General features: G+C 33.0%; 1 protein-coding gene across 1 annotated transcript; it reads right to left on the bottom strand.

Annotated features, from left to right (window-relative positions):
* Positions 1 to 660: 660 nt before the first annotated feature.
* On the bottom strand, positions 661 to 10743 carry LOC125789965 (carboxypeptidase O-like). The gene is made up of 9 exons (XM_049473081.1): positions 10585 to 10743; positions 8600 to 8660; positions 7067 to 7168; positions 6196 to 6300; positions 4838 to 4954; positions 4659 to 4752; positions 2803 to 3005; positions 1549 to 1633; positions 661 to 1353 (listed from the first exon to the last, which is right to left on the bottom strand). The coding sequence occupies exons 1-9, from the start codon at positions 10638 to 10640 to the stop codon at positions 1088 to 1090; spliced, it is 1089 nt and encodes a 362-aa protein (XP_049329038.1). The 5' UTR covers positions 10641 to 10743; the 3' UTR covers positions 661 to 1087.
* Positions 10744 to 16276: the final 5533 nt, after the last annotated feature.

Raw genomic sequence — 16276 nt, 5'->3', positions numbered from 1 at the left:
TACAGCTATTTTAGTGTAATTACATTTTATTTTTCTTTTAAAAAAGATAACCATAAAATTACATTATTAAAATACTATTTTCATTTTTTTACATCATACTATGTCTCGTATATATCTCGTATCTCTAAAGTAAGTATTGAAAAATTAACTATAAACATATTATACTATTGTTATATATTGCATTATTAATAAATATATTTATAAATTAATACATTTTTACGTTTTATCTAAATATTTTATTAACTTTTACAGTAAATGTTCTCTGATACAAGCAAAATCAACTAGACGATCAGAGAAAGTTTCTCCTGCATTGTTGTAAATGTCCAGTAGAGGTCAGACACACACCGTGAAAGTGTGTGTGTGCGCGTGTGTTTAGTCCTTTACATCCGGGTCTTCATTAAACATCAAAGCACTTCTGATACATTCATCACTCTCTTCTTACACTGTAGTTTATACACATTCAAAACCACACACTCCTTACCTATTACTGTGTACTGGTATACAGTGTTGGTTGCTAAAGTGTTTCTGGGTGGTTGCTGAGGTGTTGCTATGATGTTGGTATATTGATTCGATATATTGAAGACTGTAGGGAGAGGGCAGTTCTATTTAAACAGGTGAATTAAAGCAGTAAATAATATGATTTAAGAACAACAATGCAAATGTAGGTAAAAGCAGATTTATTTTTAGTAATTTGAGCAAAAAACATTCAAATACTTTTGTTTACAAAGTCATCAGTGTCAGTCATACACTGAATTAAATTAAATAAACGAATGAAGGCCTGATCTGAGATCAAATTTGTACATTGCTTTCTTTACACCATGAATATGGAGTGTTTAACCCTTTAGCTTCAATGGAACGACTGGGTTTTAATAAATATTTATAAAACATTATTTAAAAAAAATAATAAAAAAAGCTCATAATTAGCTGAGATCTTTAAGACAGGTTCATATTACACAATTTTAGAACTTTTTGTTTTTTACTTTTGTCTTTCAAATCGCAGACAAACTCCATTTTAGGTCAGTTCTCTCTCATATGTATTTGTGATAAAACGTGTGTCCCTCCTGGCGAAAGACCCACTGTCTACAGCTCACACCCAGGTGGCGGTAGAGAGGCAGGCGGCGGTCATCGTGGTCCACAGTGTGGCTGTTATGGTGAACGCGGCGCTGGTAAAGGTCTTGTCGTGGACGGTGGTGATGATGGACAGCGCCCCCTGGTACGCCTCCTCACAGGTGGGCTGGATCTGATCTTCAGGCAGTTTGAAGCCGAACTCGCCCTTGTCTCTGAGCTCGAAGGTGAAGGAGAACGGGATCCCGATCAGACGAGCGAAATCCCGCGAAGAACCCGAATTCGCATCTAGAAAAAAAGTTCAGAATAATATTGAGCTATAAAGATAAAAAAAAAGCTATAAATATAGTAACAATAGAATTATTAAAAATGTACAACTATATATAATGTACAACGATATACACAATTTTTATACATCAACAGTTAAAAACACAAGCAGCATATACAGTATTTTACTTATTTATTTAATCTATTTGTACTCACACAGCACGTCAGGCGAGGTCCCCACTACGTATTCCTTCCCATGAACGGCTTTAATGGCCTTCGCTGCAGCCAGACCCACCTCCATCTACCAACATCCAAGAAACATAAACAATGTTAATACATTTTTTTTGCATATTTTTATCTTCTTATTTGCATTTTAAACTGACATTGAATTTTGATGTAAATTTGAATAATATTTAAAAGTAGGCTTTAAATGTTGAATTCGCATCTTTGGGTCGATACATTTGTATTTAACTCTTTGAATTTTGAATTTGAAACACAACTGAAATTGAATTTTATTTTGAACTAAACTTGACATTTTTTTAACTGAAATGTACTTTTTTACATAAAAAATTAAATAACAATCTGAAAGTGATTTTATTCTGAAATTGATTTCTGAACTAAAACTAATTTTGATCTGAAACTGTGGTTGAACTTCATACTGAAAGTAAATTTTAGACCGAAAGAGACTTTTGAACTGAAATAGAATTTTGAACTGAAACTGTGGTTGAACTTCATACTGAAAGTAAATTTTAGACCGAAAGAGACTTTTGAACTGAAATAGAATTTTGAACTGAAATAGAATTTTCGATCGAAATTTAATTTAACACTGAAATAGAATTTTGAACGAAAATAGAATTTTGAACTGAAATAAAATTTTGTACTGGAATTAAATTTTGAACTGAAATTCAATTTTTGAACTGAAATTCAATTTTGGACTATTAATAGAATTTTGAACTACAAAATAAATATTTTTAGGTACAGCTGAAATTTCTAAAGATTGGCTTTTAAAACAGTATGTAGGTAAAAGCAAAAGCCCTCTAAAACATTTTGTATATTTTATATAGTTTATTTATGTAATGTACACCCAGTTATAACAGATAAACTGTTTGTATACTTCAGATCTGGAATCGTTAGTTATTTTCTATTAACAGTAGACTAATTGTGTTAGTGCTAATAATATATTAAGTGCTTTTAAAGCGATTTGGAATCTACACATGCTGCCAAAGAAAAAAATCCTTTTTCCTATACAAATTATAAAAATTAAAATTCAGCTAAAATGTTATTTTATTTGGTAAGGATACAAACTCACAGTTATATTTTGCAGTGTGGCAGTTGATATTCCCTTTAAGAACCAGGTAATCTCTGACTTTGGCACGTTGGTATCTTAACAGAGCAACACTTTTGTGCGTCTAAGTAGAGGGTGTGTATTGTGTGTATTAAGGTTGTGTATTGTGTTTATTGAGGTCTCACCAGTTCGCTGTAGTTGGGCGCTGAGATGTTGGGGTGTCCATAGGGGACGAGGATCAGCTGACCGTAGGAGTGGATGGTGAGGAAACAGAGCAGCTGGTCTCGGTTGGAGCTCAGGAAGTCGGTGACGGCTCTGGCCTCAGACTCGGAGAGAGCGGACTGACCGTTATACACCTCCGAACAGCAGTTACGAGAAATTCCCACCACTGAGAGCACAGAGCAGCAGCAATAGGGTTAATATTTAGCTAATATATAATTCTGTAATTCATCTAAACCTGTCAGTGGTTCTTTACATTGTGCCAGAATTTCATGATGAATGGACTAAAATAAATTAACTTTCAGTGGAGGTCAATGTAAAGAGTTTTATTCCACTGATTCATTCACCATGAAATTCTGATGAATTGGCCATACTGATAAATTTTGTATCAGAATTTCTCAATGAATGGACCAATAGAAAGCCTGTCAGAGGCTTTTATTCCAAGCCATTTTGGAGCATTTATATGGGTCAGTTCATTGGGAAAATCTAAATTCAACCAATAGAAATTCTGTCAGAATTTCATGTTGAATGGACCAATAGAAACTTTCTAAAATGATGTTAAACGAGCCAATGGACCAACAGAAATGGATCAAGCCACAATATGATCGTCCATCTGCTAGAAGATGAAGATTATTTAAATCCTTCAGTCCTCACGTGGGTGCTGTCCCAGCTATAAATATTAATTATTAAAAAATAATTAATGTGAATAAAATAAAATAATAAAATAATATAATGTACCGGGAACATTCAGAAAACTGAGATATAGTAATAGTTTTGCATCACAAAATATTAGACCGTTTCTCACATAACATTCCCAGCTAGATGAATATTAACATTATGGAAATGTTAAAAGTAACATTCCCAAAAAGTAACAATTTTAAACGATTAAAACATTACATATAAACTTTCTTAGAACATCCAAAAAACTTGACAGATTCAACGTTCTAAGATTGTTAACTGAACATTCAGAAAACATTGAACGCAGCTCATCAATCCAGGCGCACTGGATTATAAGGTGCTCTATCAATAAAAGTGCCAGCACTTAGCATGTTTAGTAGTAATGCTAATGCAGCTCCAGCAGTGCTAGCCAGGGTTAGCAGCAGGCTACAGGCCGATAACACTCACCTCCATCTACCAGCACACAGATACATTAAAACTTAAACTAAAGGATTTTTAACTCAAACTTGTCTGCATATTTTTTATCTTCCTATTTGTATTTTAAACTGAAACTGAATTTTGATGTCAAATTTTGATGTGAATAATATTAGATAGTAGGATTTTAATGTTGAATTTGTATCTTTGGGTCTATACATTTGTATCTAACTATTTGAATTTCAAAATGGACCCAAAAGTGAATTTTAAAAATGAACTGAAATTGAATTATTTCAAAATTAAATTGAATTATTTTAAAATAAAATTGAATTTTAAGCTTAAATTGAACTTTGAACTAAACTTGAAATATTTTAAACTGAAATTGAATTTTGAACTGAAATTGAAATATTATGAACTGAAACTGAATTTTGAACTAAAATTAAATTTTAATCTGAAATTAAATTTTGAACTGAAATTAAATAACAACCTGAAAGTGAATTTTGATTCTGAACTAAGTTTCAGTTTTGAGCTGAAACTCTTTTTTTTTTTTAACTAAAATAGAATTTTGGACTGAAATTGAATTTTAATCTAAAATTTGATTTTAAACGTAATTAAATTTGAATGTGCAATGATGCATAAGATGTATTTAGGTCATTTAGCCACTGGCCAATCAGAAGCTTCTATTAAAAATTGGTTTTGAGTTAATATTAACAGTAAAATAAGGACTTACTTCCCCAGTTAGCGTAGAAGTTCCGGTTCAGATCAGTGCCGTAGCAGCTGCAGCCGTCAGAACCCGGAGACCGGGACTTCCTCCACAGACGAGTCTACGGGTTTACAACACACACATCCATCACTGATCATCCTGTAACCATAGCAACTTGTACCTGTAGCCCAATCCCAGGTTCTCACCGTGTTGTCCACCCAGGAGTAGATGTATCCGTCCATGTTGAGAACAGGAGTGATGTAGAAGTCCAGGTTCTTAAACATTTCATTCATCTTCGTGTCTGTTTTGTAGGAGGCCAGGATCTGATTCAGCAGAGAAGAGCTTTATTTACAGAGTGTGCTGCTTTTAATGCAAATTCACACTGGGAGGATAAAGGCTAGCAGGGAGTAAGTTAGTAAGTAAGTAAGTAAGCTTTATTTATAAAGCACTCTTTACACAGCTTCCACTGCCCAAAGTGCTGTACACAAAATGTCTAATAACTACACATACATACAACCAAAAATTAGGTAAAAGAAATCACTTAAATAACATATTAAAATAAGAAACCCAACATAAAACAGAAATAAAATAAACAAAATAAAAATGCTAAAAATACACATAGACTAAAATGCACAACAACAATATATAAAGGATAAATCGACCTCTCAATTACCACAGTAACTCACTAATCAAAAGCAAGTTTGTATAAGTAAGTCTTTAAACCTGATTTAAAAACCGAGACAGAAGTAGCTTGGCGAATAGTTAGTGGCAGACTGTTCCAAAGTCTTGGGGCATACACTGAAAATGCACGATCACCTTTGAGTTTCAAACGAACCCTAGGAATGACCAACAAATTCTGTGCTGATGATCTCAGAGAGCGCTGTGAGACTGAGGAGGTAAGCAAATCTGCAATATAAGAGGGTGCCAGACCATTTAATGCTTTATGTTAATTTGATGTAGTCTGAATAAAATGTGTTGATTTGAGTAAGACCTGTTATTTTAAATAAAATCTGCTATTTTAAATTAGTCTTAATAAAAGCTGTTAGTTTAATTTAGTCTGAATGTAATTTGAGTTAGTCTGAATTAAAACTGTTTTTTTAGTAAAACCTTTTAGTTTTTTAATAAAACCTGTTATTTAAATTAGTCTGAATAAAACCTGTTAATTTGAGTTAATCTGAATATAACCTGTTAATTAGAGTAAGTCTAAATATAGCCTAACCTGTTCATTTGTAAAACCTGTTATTTTTTTTTAATAAAACCCATTATTTTAATAAAATGCGTTGATTTGAGTAAAATCTGTTATTTTGAATAACATTTGCTATTTTAAATTAGTCTTAACAAAACCTGTTAGTTTAAATTAGTCAGAATATAACCTGTTTATTTAAGTCAGTCTAAATTTAACATGTTAATTTGGGTTAGTCTAAATAAAACCATTTTTTAAGAAAGTAGAATAAAACCTGTTATGTTAAAGTAGTTAGAGTTATGCTATGTTATCCTGAGTTAAAGATGTTAGCGTTAGAAGTTAGTTAGTATCAATAGGTGGTTTATTAGCATTAGCGCTCACCTCCTTTACGAAATACTGGCAGAAAGCTGGAGCAATCCATTCTCTGGCGTGGATCCCACAGTCCATCCATATCGCCTTCTTTGGACTGGTGCTGTTCAGACCGATCTAAAACACACCGTTTTAAAAACACTGGGATTAATTGGGATTAACTGTTAACAGTGACTGGATGATAATAAACTCCCACATAATAATATAAACTATCAGTAAAATGTTTGGGATCACTTGCATATTTCCCTCTTTTCCAACGAAAAAAACATTTTAATGCACTTCATAAACATGTTTGTCCATGACACAGTTCATTTAAATGTACCAGATAATTGTTAAAGCCCAACATTTTCGGTTGGTTAAGTTTCTGAAGCATCAGCATCAACTTTCTTCCGATATCTATTGCTATTGCTATCTTGTCTATTGCTGTGTTAATCAAAAGGAAGGCTACTCAATGCAAGATCTTGCAAAGAAACTTAAAAAATCTTACTATGCTGTTAACTACACTCTACAGACTACAGAGAAGAGCACAAACTGACTCTAACAAGGACAGAAAAAGGAGTGGGAGGCCCTGATGCACAACTGTGCAGGAGGATAAATATTTTAGAGTGTGCTGACAGTTGCACTAATTGGAATTCATCAACTTTGAAAAAACAACTTCGTCCATATTTTACACAGGCCAACAAGAAAAGACATTGGACACTAGATGATTGAAAGGAGAAGAACATTTCTGAGGTGCAGGAACAGTGAAAAAGATGCAAGACCAATGGTAAATGCCATATGTGAAGCATGGTGGAGGCAGAATGATGGTCTGGAGAACATTTGACAGTGATCCCAAACTTTTAATTGTTAATGTATATAGTAATATTTTAAAATATCTGAATACCTTCAGCAGGCTGATGCTCCTGTTCTCGTATGTTGTTCCATATATCATACTGGACACCACCTCAGGGTGATCCGTCTCCATCTGCACCATCCAGGCTGAGATCTGCAGGAGGAGATAATCAGAGGAGTGAAGAAGATTATAGAAAACAGAGGAGGTTAAAAGATTAATTCAGATCAAACACCTGCTTTGGACTAAATTAAATTAAATAACCGTATTAATATTGTTGCTAGAGTTTGGTTGCTATGGTGTTGTTATGTGATTTCTAAGGTATCTGTTTTGGTTGTCATGGTGTTCCTAAGAGGTTGCTAGATGTGCGATGTAGTGTTGCAATGTGGTTTTATTATTGTATGATAAGTGATTACAATGGTGTTGCAAGGTGGTTGCTGTGGTGTTGCAATCCCTGTTTTGGTTATGCTGTTTCCAAGTAATTAGTAGATTGGTGTTGTAGTGTCTCTATTTGATTGTTATGGTTTTTCAGGTGGTTTCTATGGTATCTCAGGTGCTGACAAAAGTTCAGAACCATGTGTGTTTGTTTATTCCAAAGTGATTAGCAAATGTAGATGGTGTTGCAGTGTGGGTACAGTGGTGTTGAGCATGGTTGTCATGGTGTCGCTAGATGCTATCTCTTTAGATTATGGTGTTGTCCATTGGGTGGTACATGGAGATGATGTTAATGTTTCTAGGTGGTTGTTATTGTATCCTAGGTGGTTACTTTGGTATTGCTAGGTGGCTTCTGTGGTATCCTTTTTGGGGTTTGGTCTTTTCCAGTGGTTACTAGATTGGTGTTGCTAGAGCGGTTTCAGTGATGTTTCTAGGTGGCTGCTATGGCATTGCTAGGTGATTTCTAAGGTATCACTTTTGCTTCTTGGTGGTTGCTGTGGTGTTGCTAGTTAATGTTTATATTATGGTGTTCCCAAATGGTTAGTGGATGTAGATCCTGTTATGGTAGTGGTTGTTATGGTGGTTACAGTGGTGTTGCGAAGTGGTTGCCATGGTATTGCCAGATTATTTCTGCGGTTTTCCTTGTGGTGCTGTAGTGTTTGGTGTTGTAGTGTTGCTAGGTGGATGTCATTTCTAAGGTATCCCTTTTGGTTGCTATGGCGTTCCTAAGATGGTGTTGCAAGGTTATTCCGATTTCTGTTGTACCCATTTTGGTTATGGTGTCCCCAGGTGCTTAGTAAATGAAGACGGTGAAAAAGTGTCCCTAAGTGGTTGTTATGGTATTCTAGGTGGTTACAGTGATGTTGCTGGGTGGTTGCTATGTTATCCCTTTTGATTATGCTGTTTTCAAGAGGCTAAAAAATTGGTGCTGTAATGTTGCTAGGTGCTTACATCCAGTTAATATGGTATCCCAGATGGTTACTATGGTGTTACAGATGGTAAATGGTTGGAACCCCATAGATATTTTGAAGTTTGGGTACCCTTTATGACCAGTACTTGGTAACAACCCCTCTATTTTAGTATACTAATGCACTAAAAATACACTAAAAATACATATATTGAAAATCTAAGAAACATCAATCAGTAAATAACCTCGTCCATGGTGTGGTACTTGGTGTAGTCATAAGCTCGTAGATCCAGGCCTTCCACTGCCCTGTAATAAAGAACATTCAGTATTTAATTCATGATAACTGAATTACTGTAAAACAGAAGGATCATAAAGAACATCAGAGGAACCTGCGGTTTAATATTAACTAATACAATAACGTTTGTATACTTTGCAAAATTTGACACTTGAATTTTAAATTGAAAATTTTGAAAGTTTAAAATTTTTTAAATCTGACAGTTTGAATTCTTTGAAGTTTAAAATGTTTGAAGTTTGAAATGTGGTCAGTCAGGGTACAATTTAAAATAGTATAATGTATTGATATAATTCTAAACTGTAATACATGCTATTTTAAAAAACTTTTTGATGTTTTTGTAGCAGTACTTTTAAAACTGTTTCTATCCATGAATTTACAGTTTACATTCAATTGCATCATTATTGCATTTACACGATTTAACTTATTACATTTTGGCAATACCAATATGATATATTTTTTAAGTCAAAAAACTCAAGAATAAAGTTAAAACAATTTGAGTTGCATTGATTTCAGTTGACTTTAGATCAATTTGATTCTTGCATTAGTTCAAATAGTCAATTTTTGATATATTATCATTTTATTAGTTAATTTGAGTTAAAATGTACCTGTTGTGGGTTTGCAGGATCCGTAGCAGCAGTATTATTTGAGTTGTGTTAGTTAATTTTAGTTAATTTTAGTTAATTTGAGTTAAATGAGTTAATTAACAGGAATGTTGTAGAGTAAGTGGTTCCTGTTGTGGTTTTGCAGGGTAAGTAGCAGCAGTACTATTTGAGTTGTGTTAGTTAATTTGAGTTAAATTGAGTTAAATGAGTTAATTAGCAGAAATATTGTAGTGTAAATGGTACCTGTTGTGGGTTTGCAGGGTCAGTAGCAGCAGTATTATTTGAGTTGGGTTACTTAAATTGAGTTAAATTGAGTTAAATGAGTTAATTAGCAGAAATATTGTAGTGTAAATGGTACCTGTTGTGGGTTTGCAGGGTCAGTAGCAGCAGTATTATTTGAGTTGGGTTACTTAAATTGAGTTAAATTGAGTTAAATGAGTTAATTAGCAGAAATGTTGTAGTGTAAATGTTACCTGTTGTGGGTTTGCAGGGTCAGTAGCAGCAGTATTATTTGAGTTGGGTTACTTAAATTGAGTTAAATTGAGTTAAATGAGTTAATTAACAGAAATATTGTAGTGTAAATGGTACCTGCTGTGGGTTTGCAGGGTCAGTAGCAGCAGTATTATTTGAGTTAGGTTACTTAAATTGAGTTAAACTGAGTTAAATAAGTTAATTAGCAGAAATATTGTAGTGTAAATGGTACCTGTTATGCGTTTGCAGGGTCAGTAGCAGCAGTATTATTTGAGTAAGGTTACTTAAATTGAGTTAAACTTAGTTAAATGAGTTAAATGAGTTAATTAGCAGGAATGCTCTAGTGTATACGGTACCTGATGTGGTTTTGCAGGGTCAGTAGCAGAAGTATTATTTGAGTTGCGTTAGTTAAATTGAGTTAAATTAAGTTAAATGAGTTAGTTAGCACAAATTATGCAGTGTAAATGGTACCTGTTGTGGGTTTGCAGGGTCAGTAGTGGCAGTATTATTTGAGTTGCGTTAGTTAATTTGAGTTAAATTAAGTTAAATGAGTTAAATGAGTTAAATGAGTTAGTTAGCACAAATATTGCAGTGTAAATGGTACCTGTTGTGGGTTTGCAGGGTCAGTAGTGGCAGTATTATTTGAGTTGCGTTAGTTAATTTGAGTTAAATTAAGTTAAATGAGTTAAATGAGTTAGTTAGCACAAATATTGCAGTGTAAATGGTACCTGTTGTGGGTTTGCAGGGTCAGTAGTGGCAGTATTATTTGAGTTGCGTTAGTTAATTTGAGTTAAGTTGAGTTAAACTGAGTTAAATGAGTTAAATGAGTTAGTTAGCAGGAATATTGCAGTGTATACGGTACCTGTTGTGGGTTTGCAGGGTCAGTAGCAGCAGTGCGGGTAAGACTGATCTCAGCATGGTCGGTGGTTTAGATGTTCCTGTTCTGAGAGAAGCTCCTGAGAGAAGTTCCTGAGTGTCGGCTTTTATAATCAGGGTTTTTACTGCAGCCGCTGAATGATCCTCACACTGCAGGTTAATGACTGATCCTGAAGGCCATAACGCACCAAACCCACTGATTACGAAACACTGCATACATTATAATCATCAATAAAACACAATCACAAATCACCCAATCAGCTTTCAGAGGTTTAGCCCCACCCACACAGCCACCGCCCAATCCCCGGGGCTGAGATAAGTACTATATATAAATAGAACGTATTACTATTTTTATAAATTGGCGTTTCAGTAACCTTTCAGTATAATGTAATGGCATTTTACTGTAATTGAATACAATTTAAGTGTTACTAAATGTCATTACAACATAATTTAATACCAATTCAATGTACTTTAATGACATCTTAATGTAATGTAATGTAATGTAATGTAATGTAAGTGTTGCATGTCAGTATAATGTAATAATGTTTTGCTGTAATTTAATACACTTTCATTGTAATTGAAAGCCACCATAGTGTTACTAAATGTCATTACAGTATAATGTAATACAAATTTCATGTATGTTAATGATCCATTTTGTATAGAATGTAATTTAACTGTGTTTCATTATAACAATATGGGATTAGTAATGACATTTAAGTAGAAATTGATACAATTTCAGTTTAATGTGTAACAATTTCAGAGCATTTTATTAGCATTTTAGCGTATTTTTTTCCATTTTAATATATATCATTGATATTTTGGTGTCATTTAATGGCACTGCATCATAATGCATGGCATTTAATTTTAAAGTAATGGCATTACAGTATAATGTAATTGAATTCTACTGTAATTGAATAGTATTTTAGTGTAATGTGATAACATGTCAGTATAATGAAATATCTATTTATTGTAATGTAATAGATTTTCAGTAGAACATAATAGCATTTTAGTATAGGTATAAAATACCATCTGTATGTATTTTAATGATTTTTTTTCAGGATTGCATTGTCATACAATACCATAGCGTGTGATGTATTGGCATTTCACTGTAATTTAATTGCATTTATAAGTAGTTTTTATTCATTATGCAATTTAGTTGTTTTTCATTGTAATTAAAGTGATTAATTTTCAGTAAATTTAATGGCATTTTAGCATAATGTAATACAATTTAAATGGAATTTAATGGCATTTTGGTATAATTTATGCTAAATAACAAAGTAATTGTACTTTAATGTAATTTAATGACATTTCTATGTAATGAAATGGTACTTAATATTATGTAAAACTAAAACCAATGTAATATATGTGTCATTTCAGTGTAATTGTAGTTGTAGTGTAATGTTATGGCATTTCTATGTAACCTATGGGGGCAACACTCATTTTCAGTGTAGCTGAGCATTTATAAAAACAGGGATTGACATGAAAAGAAAATAATAACTACATTTTATCATTTTAAAATAACAGTCAATAATTAACAAAAATAGCTGAAAAAAATAGGATTGTATACAAACAATAATAAGTATTATCCTAAAATTTGGTTTAATTGATAAAAAAAAGTGATCAAAAGAGATAAGAGGAGATAAAATTAATACAACAAAAAAAAACAGTTAAAATTAAGCTAAAACTAACTTTTACATAATACAATAAAAATACAAATGAATAAATCAATTAAAACAAAATAAATAAAATTTAACTAAAAAAATAAACATAATAATAATAAGAAGAAAAATAATTAATAATAATAGTAATAATAAAAGGAAATCGAAATAAGTAAAAAAGCAATAGTACAAAACTATATTAAATAAATAAAAATAAAATAAAATAAGGAAATAAAGAACTAAGAGAAGTTAAGAATAAATAAGATTAAGTAAAACAGGTAGAGGCTGTCTGAAGGTGGTTAGATATGGTAGACATTAAAAGTTTAAAATTATTTAGTGACAGCAGTGAGTTTTAGAGTGCCCTGTATTGAATTCCATGCAAATTAATGAGAATTTAGTGTATTAAATTAGCATTTCAGTCTATTTTCAGTATAATACAATGCCATTAAACTGCAATATATATGACAATTTTTTGTAATTTAATGACGTTTAGTATAACTTTAGCTTATTTGTGTGTAATTGTTCTTCAGAGAATGTAACCGGGGTGGAGTTTCAGTGAGAGGAGGATAAAGGATAAAGGGTGCGGATGGTAAATATATTTAGTTTATGATGCGTCGTCACTGGTTATGATGATAAGCGCAGTGCTGTTATGCTGTTATCAGACTGTCTGATTCAGTTCAGCTTCAGGAGTGAACTCTGCACATTTATCAGGGCTGGTTATTAATATTAATATCTGCTCATTATTTTCCTCACACGGCTGTTCCTGAGGATTTATGGGTGTGAGCTGATGATAACGTACGTCCTGTTCACACTGCTCACTTTCCATGATGAGTTTTTATTAATCACCCGTCTGATAATAAAGGTCAGGGCGGGCCTTTCATCATCAACACTGAGTTTTTGTTCCAGCAGTTTATTATTATAATCAACAGAAAATCAAGAATTAAATTGTTTTAAACTGAAGTTTAACTAATTTTAGCTTTATGTTTCAAGTTATTAAAGCCTAGAATGAAGTTAAAGCATAGTAAATTTCAGTTGAGTTGTGTTGAATGGAATCCCCTTCCCTTTTATTTATTATTAATAAGTAAACAGTTATCTTATTATTTTGAGAAAGTAAGTCATCGTTTTGAGATACTTAGCCTGGTGAAGAAAATATATACTTAATTATACTTAAAACATAAATATTCTGTAAAAAATAACAGCATATTTAATAAAAAATATAAAACAGATTTATATATTAAAAGTACATTAATATTATACTTTCATCAAATGTTTGAAAGTAAACTTTGATCATACTTTTTAAAATGTACAATATTGTGTATTATAAAAAACAATCACCACTTTTAGTTTAATGTTATTCAATATACTTCTAAAATACATTTTCCCAAATATACTTCTGTACATTTTTAGCATTTTAGTGTGTTAAAAACAACTCTTACAGTAGTTCACTTAAAGTGCAATGTATTGTGCAACTTTTAGAAAGTAAATTAAAATTACTACGTGTATAAAATTGAAAGTAAAATTGAAATTAAATAAATTTGCTAAAAAATTGTAGTACAGTATATTAAAATATATGTGTATGTCCATCTAAGTTATATTAGAAGCTTGCTACCTACAAAAGACGGGAACAAGAAGCATATCTTTACTCTAATGTAAATATAGATCACATATATTAAACATCAATTCTTAGTACATTTCTAATATATATTTATAACTGGTGTATAATATAATAGTGATACAGTTGTAAAACTTAAATTAAATATATTATAATTTAAATACTGTAAGCATATTTACACAAATAGGTGGTTACATACATGAAGTAGTATGTTTAAATGTTGCTTAAGTATTTTTAAAATAGTTCCATTTTAGTACAGTTAAGTACACTTAGCACAATTGAATTGTACTATTTTTATACTGTAATTAAAGTATAATAAGTACAAAAAAAAGTTGTTTCATTTTAGCACTCTTTAAATATACTGATTAATAATGTGGCTACAAGAACACTTTAGTGCACTATAGCATAATAATGATTAGTATACTTTAATTTCTTTTTTTCGCTAGGGATCAGTCTTAATATCTCACAATAATGACTTAGTATCTCAAGATAATGACTTAGGGTCTCTTAGTGTGTAAACAGCATGAAGCAGCAGAGAGAGTGTTTGTTTATATACATTATCTGGCTAATATATCATATTAAACTGCGACTTATCAGCAATTTAGCTCAATTAAAAAAAATCCCGGGGTGGATTTTTACTTTTAACTAGTGTACTATTAACAATTGTACTTGGCTGGTGGTGTTTTTCCTCCATAGACTAATTCTAACCATTTGTTCCTTAGCTCTGAATTACTGGGTAAAGTATATAAACACTGATGTGTTATTCGCACAAATAACACAGGAATGAACTGCATGCAGTTCCTAGTGCTGTTATTTAGCTCCTATCTGACGAGACGGCGTCACCGCCCGGCTTCAGCTCTGCCTGTGGGCGGTCCCGAGCTGAGGTGGGCGGGCCATGAATACTAATTCACAGGTTGATGTAGACACAGTGTTTTTCCTGATCGACTCGTTTTTTTTCTGAATATTTTCTTTTACCAGCTGCTGCAGACAATGAGGACAATGAGGTTGAGGAAGAGTTTCATCATGTGCAGCATCATAAACAACTCCTTCAGAGAGACCTACTGTATTTCACAAAAAAAACAAGAAAAAGAGGATTTTAACGGAAGGAGACCTTTAATGAGGTCCTGTAACCACTGGATTGACCTTATTCAGCAGGACAGTGCTCATCTACATACTGCTGCTATCTTGAGAGTGTTCCTTATTGTAGATTTGTCAACAAAAATGTTAGCATGTGCCAGAGATTTCTGTAAGTCTTCAGCTGACACTCTAGGATTCTTCCTCACCTCATTGATCATTCTGCATGTGCTGTGCTCTTGCAGTCATCTTTACAGGACTTTACCACACCTAGAGAGAGTAGCAACAGTGCTGAACTTTCTCCATTTGTAGAGCGCCTGTCTTACCGTGGTCACATGAACATCAGGGCTTTTAGAGATACTTCTGTAACCCTTTCCAGCTTCATGCAAGTCAACAATTCTTGAACGTAGGTCTCCTGAGAGCTTGATCTTTTGTTCGAGGCACAAATTCAGATTCACATCAAGCAGCAATGCTTCTTTAGAACAGCACACTCAAAACTGGTGTGTGTTTGTTTTTGCAGTGCAGAGCAGCTTTAACCAACACATCCAATCACATCTCATCACATCCTGCCTCCTCCAATTAGCTCTTAGAAAAGTCATTAGTTTAGCAATTCACGTACTTTTCCCCCTCGCTGTGAATGTTAACATGTTAACATGTGTTCAATAAAATATAGCAAACACATATTTTTGGTGTGGTATTAGTTTAAGCAGACTGTATTTGTCTATTGTTGTGACTTAAATGAAGTGCAGAACATATTTAATGACCAATTTATGCAGAAATCCAAGTATAATCCCAAAGGATTCACATACTTTTTCTTGCAACTGTATCCCTGATTATCAGTGTTGGGAGTAACGGCGTTAAAACTAAGTAACGAGTAATCTAACTAATTACTCTGACTGTAACTATAACGCCGTTACCATTTCCCACACCCCGTTACTGCACGTTACTTTAGCAGCTCTATGAACTTTTTTTTGTTGTAACTTTGGTTTGCCCTGGTTAACCCCTCTTCTTTCCGGTGAACTTGAGCTTCTGGCCGCTGTGCCTGTGGTTTGGCGTGGTGAAGTGAGGCACAATTGTGACGATTTGCTGCTCTAATCAATTCAGTGATTGCCGTGGACAACCCAAGTTCCGAATTAAGGACGTTAAGCTCTTTTTAGCTGCTCTGGTTTTTGTGGTGCTGCTGCTGCTTTCTCTTTTAGAGCTTAGATTCTCTGCCCGAACCCGACCTTACCCGAGGACCGACCCGAAATCGGGCTCCTATTTTAATTTTATATAAAGCTCTGGTGTGATAATCACAATGTTGCTAAGTAACCAATTATTATTGTTCACTAAAG

The sequence above is a fragment of the Astyanax mexicanus genome, unplaced genomic scaffold, assembly GCF_023375975.1.
Source record: "Astyanax mexicanus isolate ESR-SI-001 unplaced genomic scaffold, AstMex3_surface scaffold_33, whole genome shotgun sequence".
Lineage (NCBI taxonomy): Eukaryota > Metazoa > Chordata > Actinopteri > Characiformes > Acestrorhamphidae > Astyanax > Astyanax mexicanus.
This window is presented reverse-complemented; position numbering and strand designations above follow the sequence as displayed.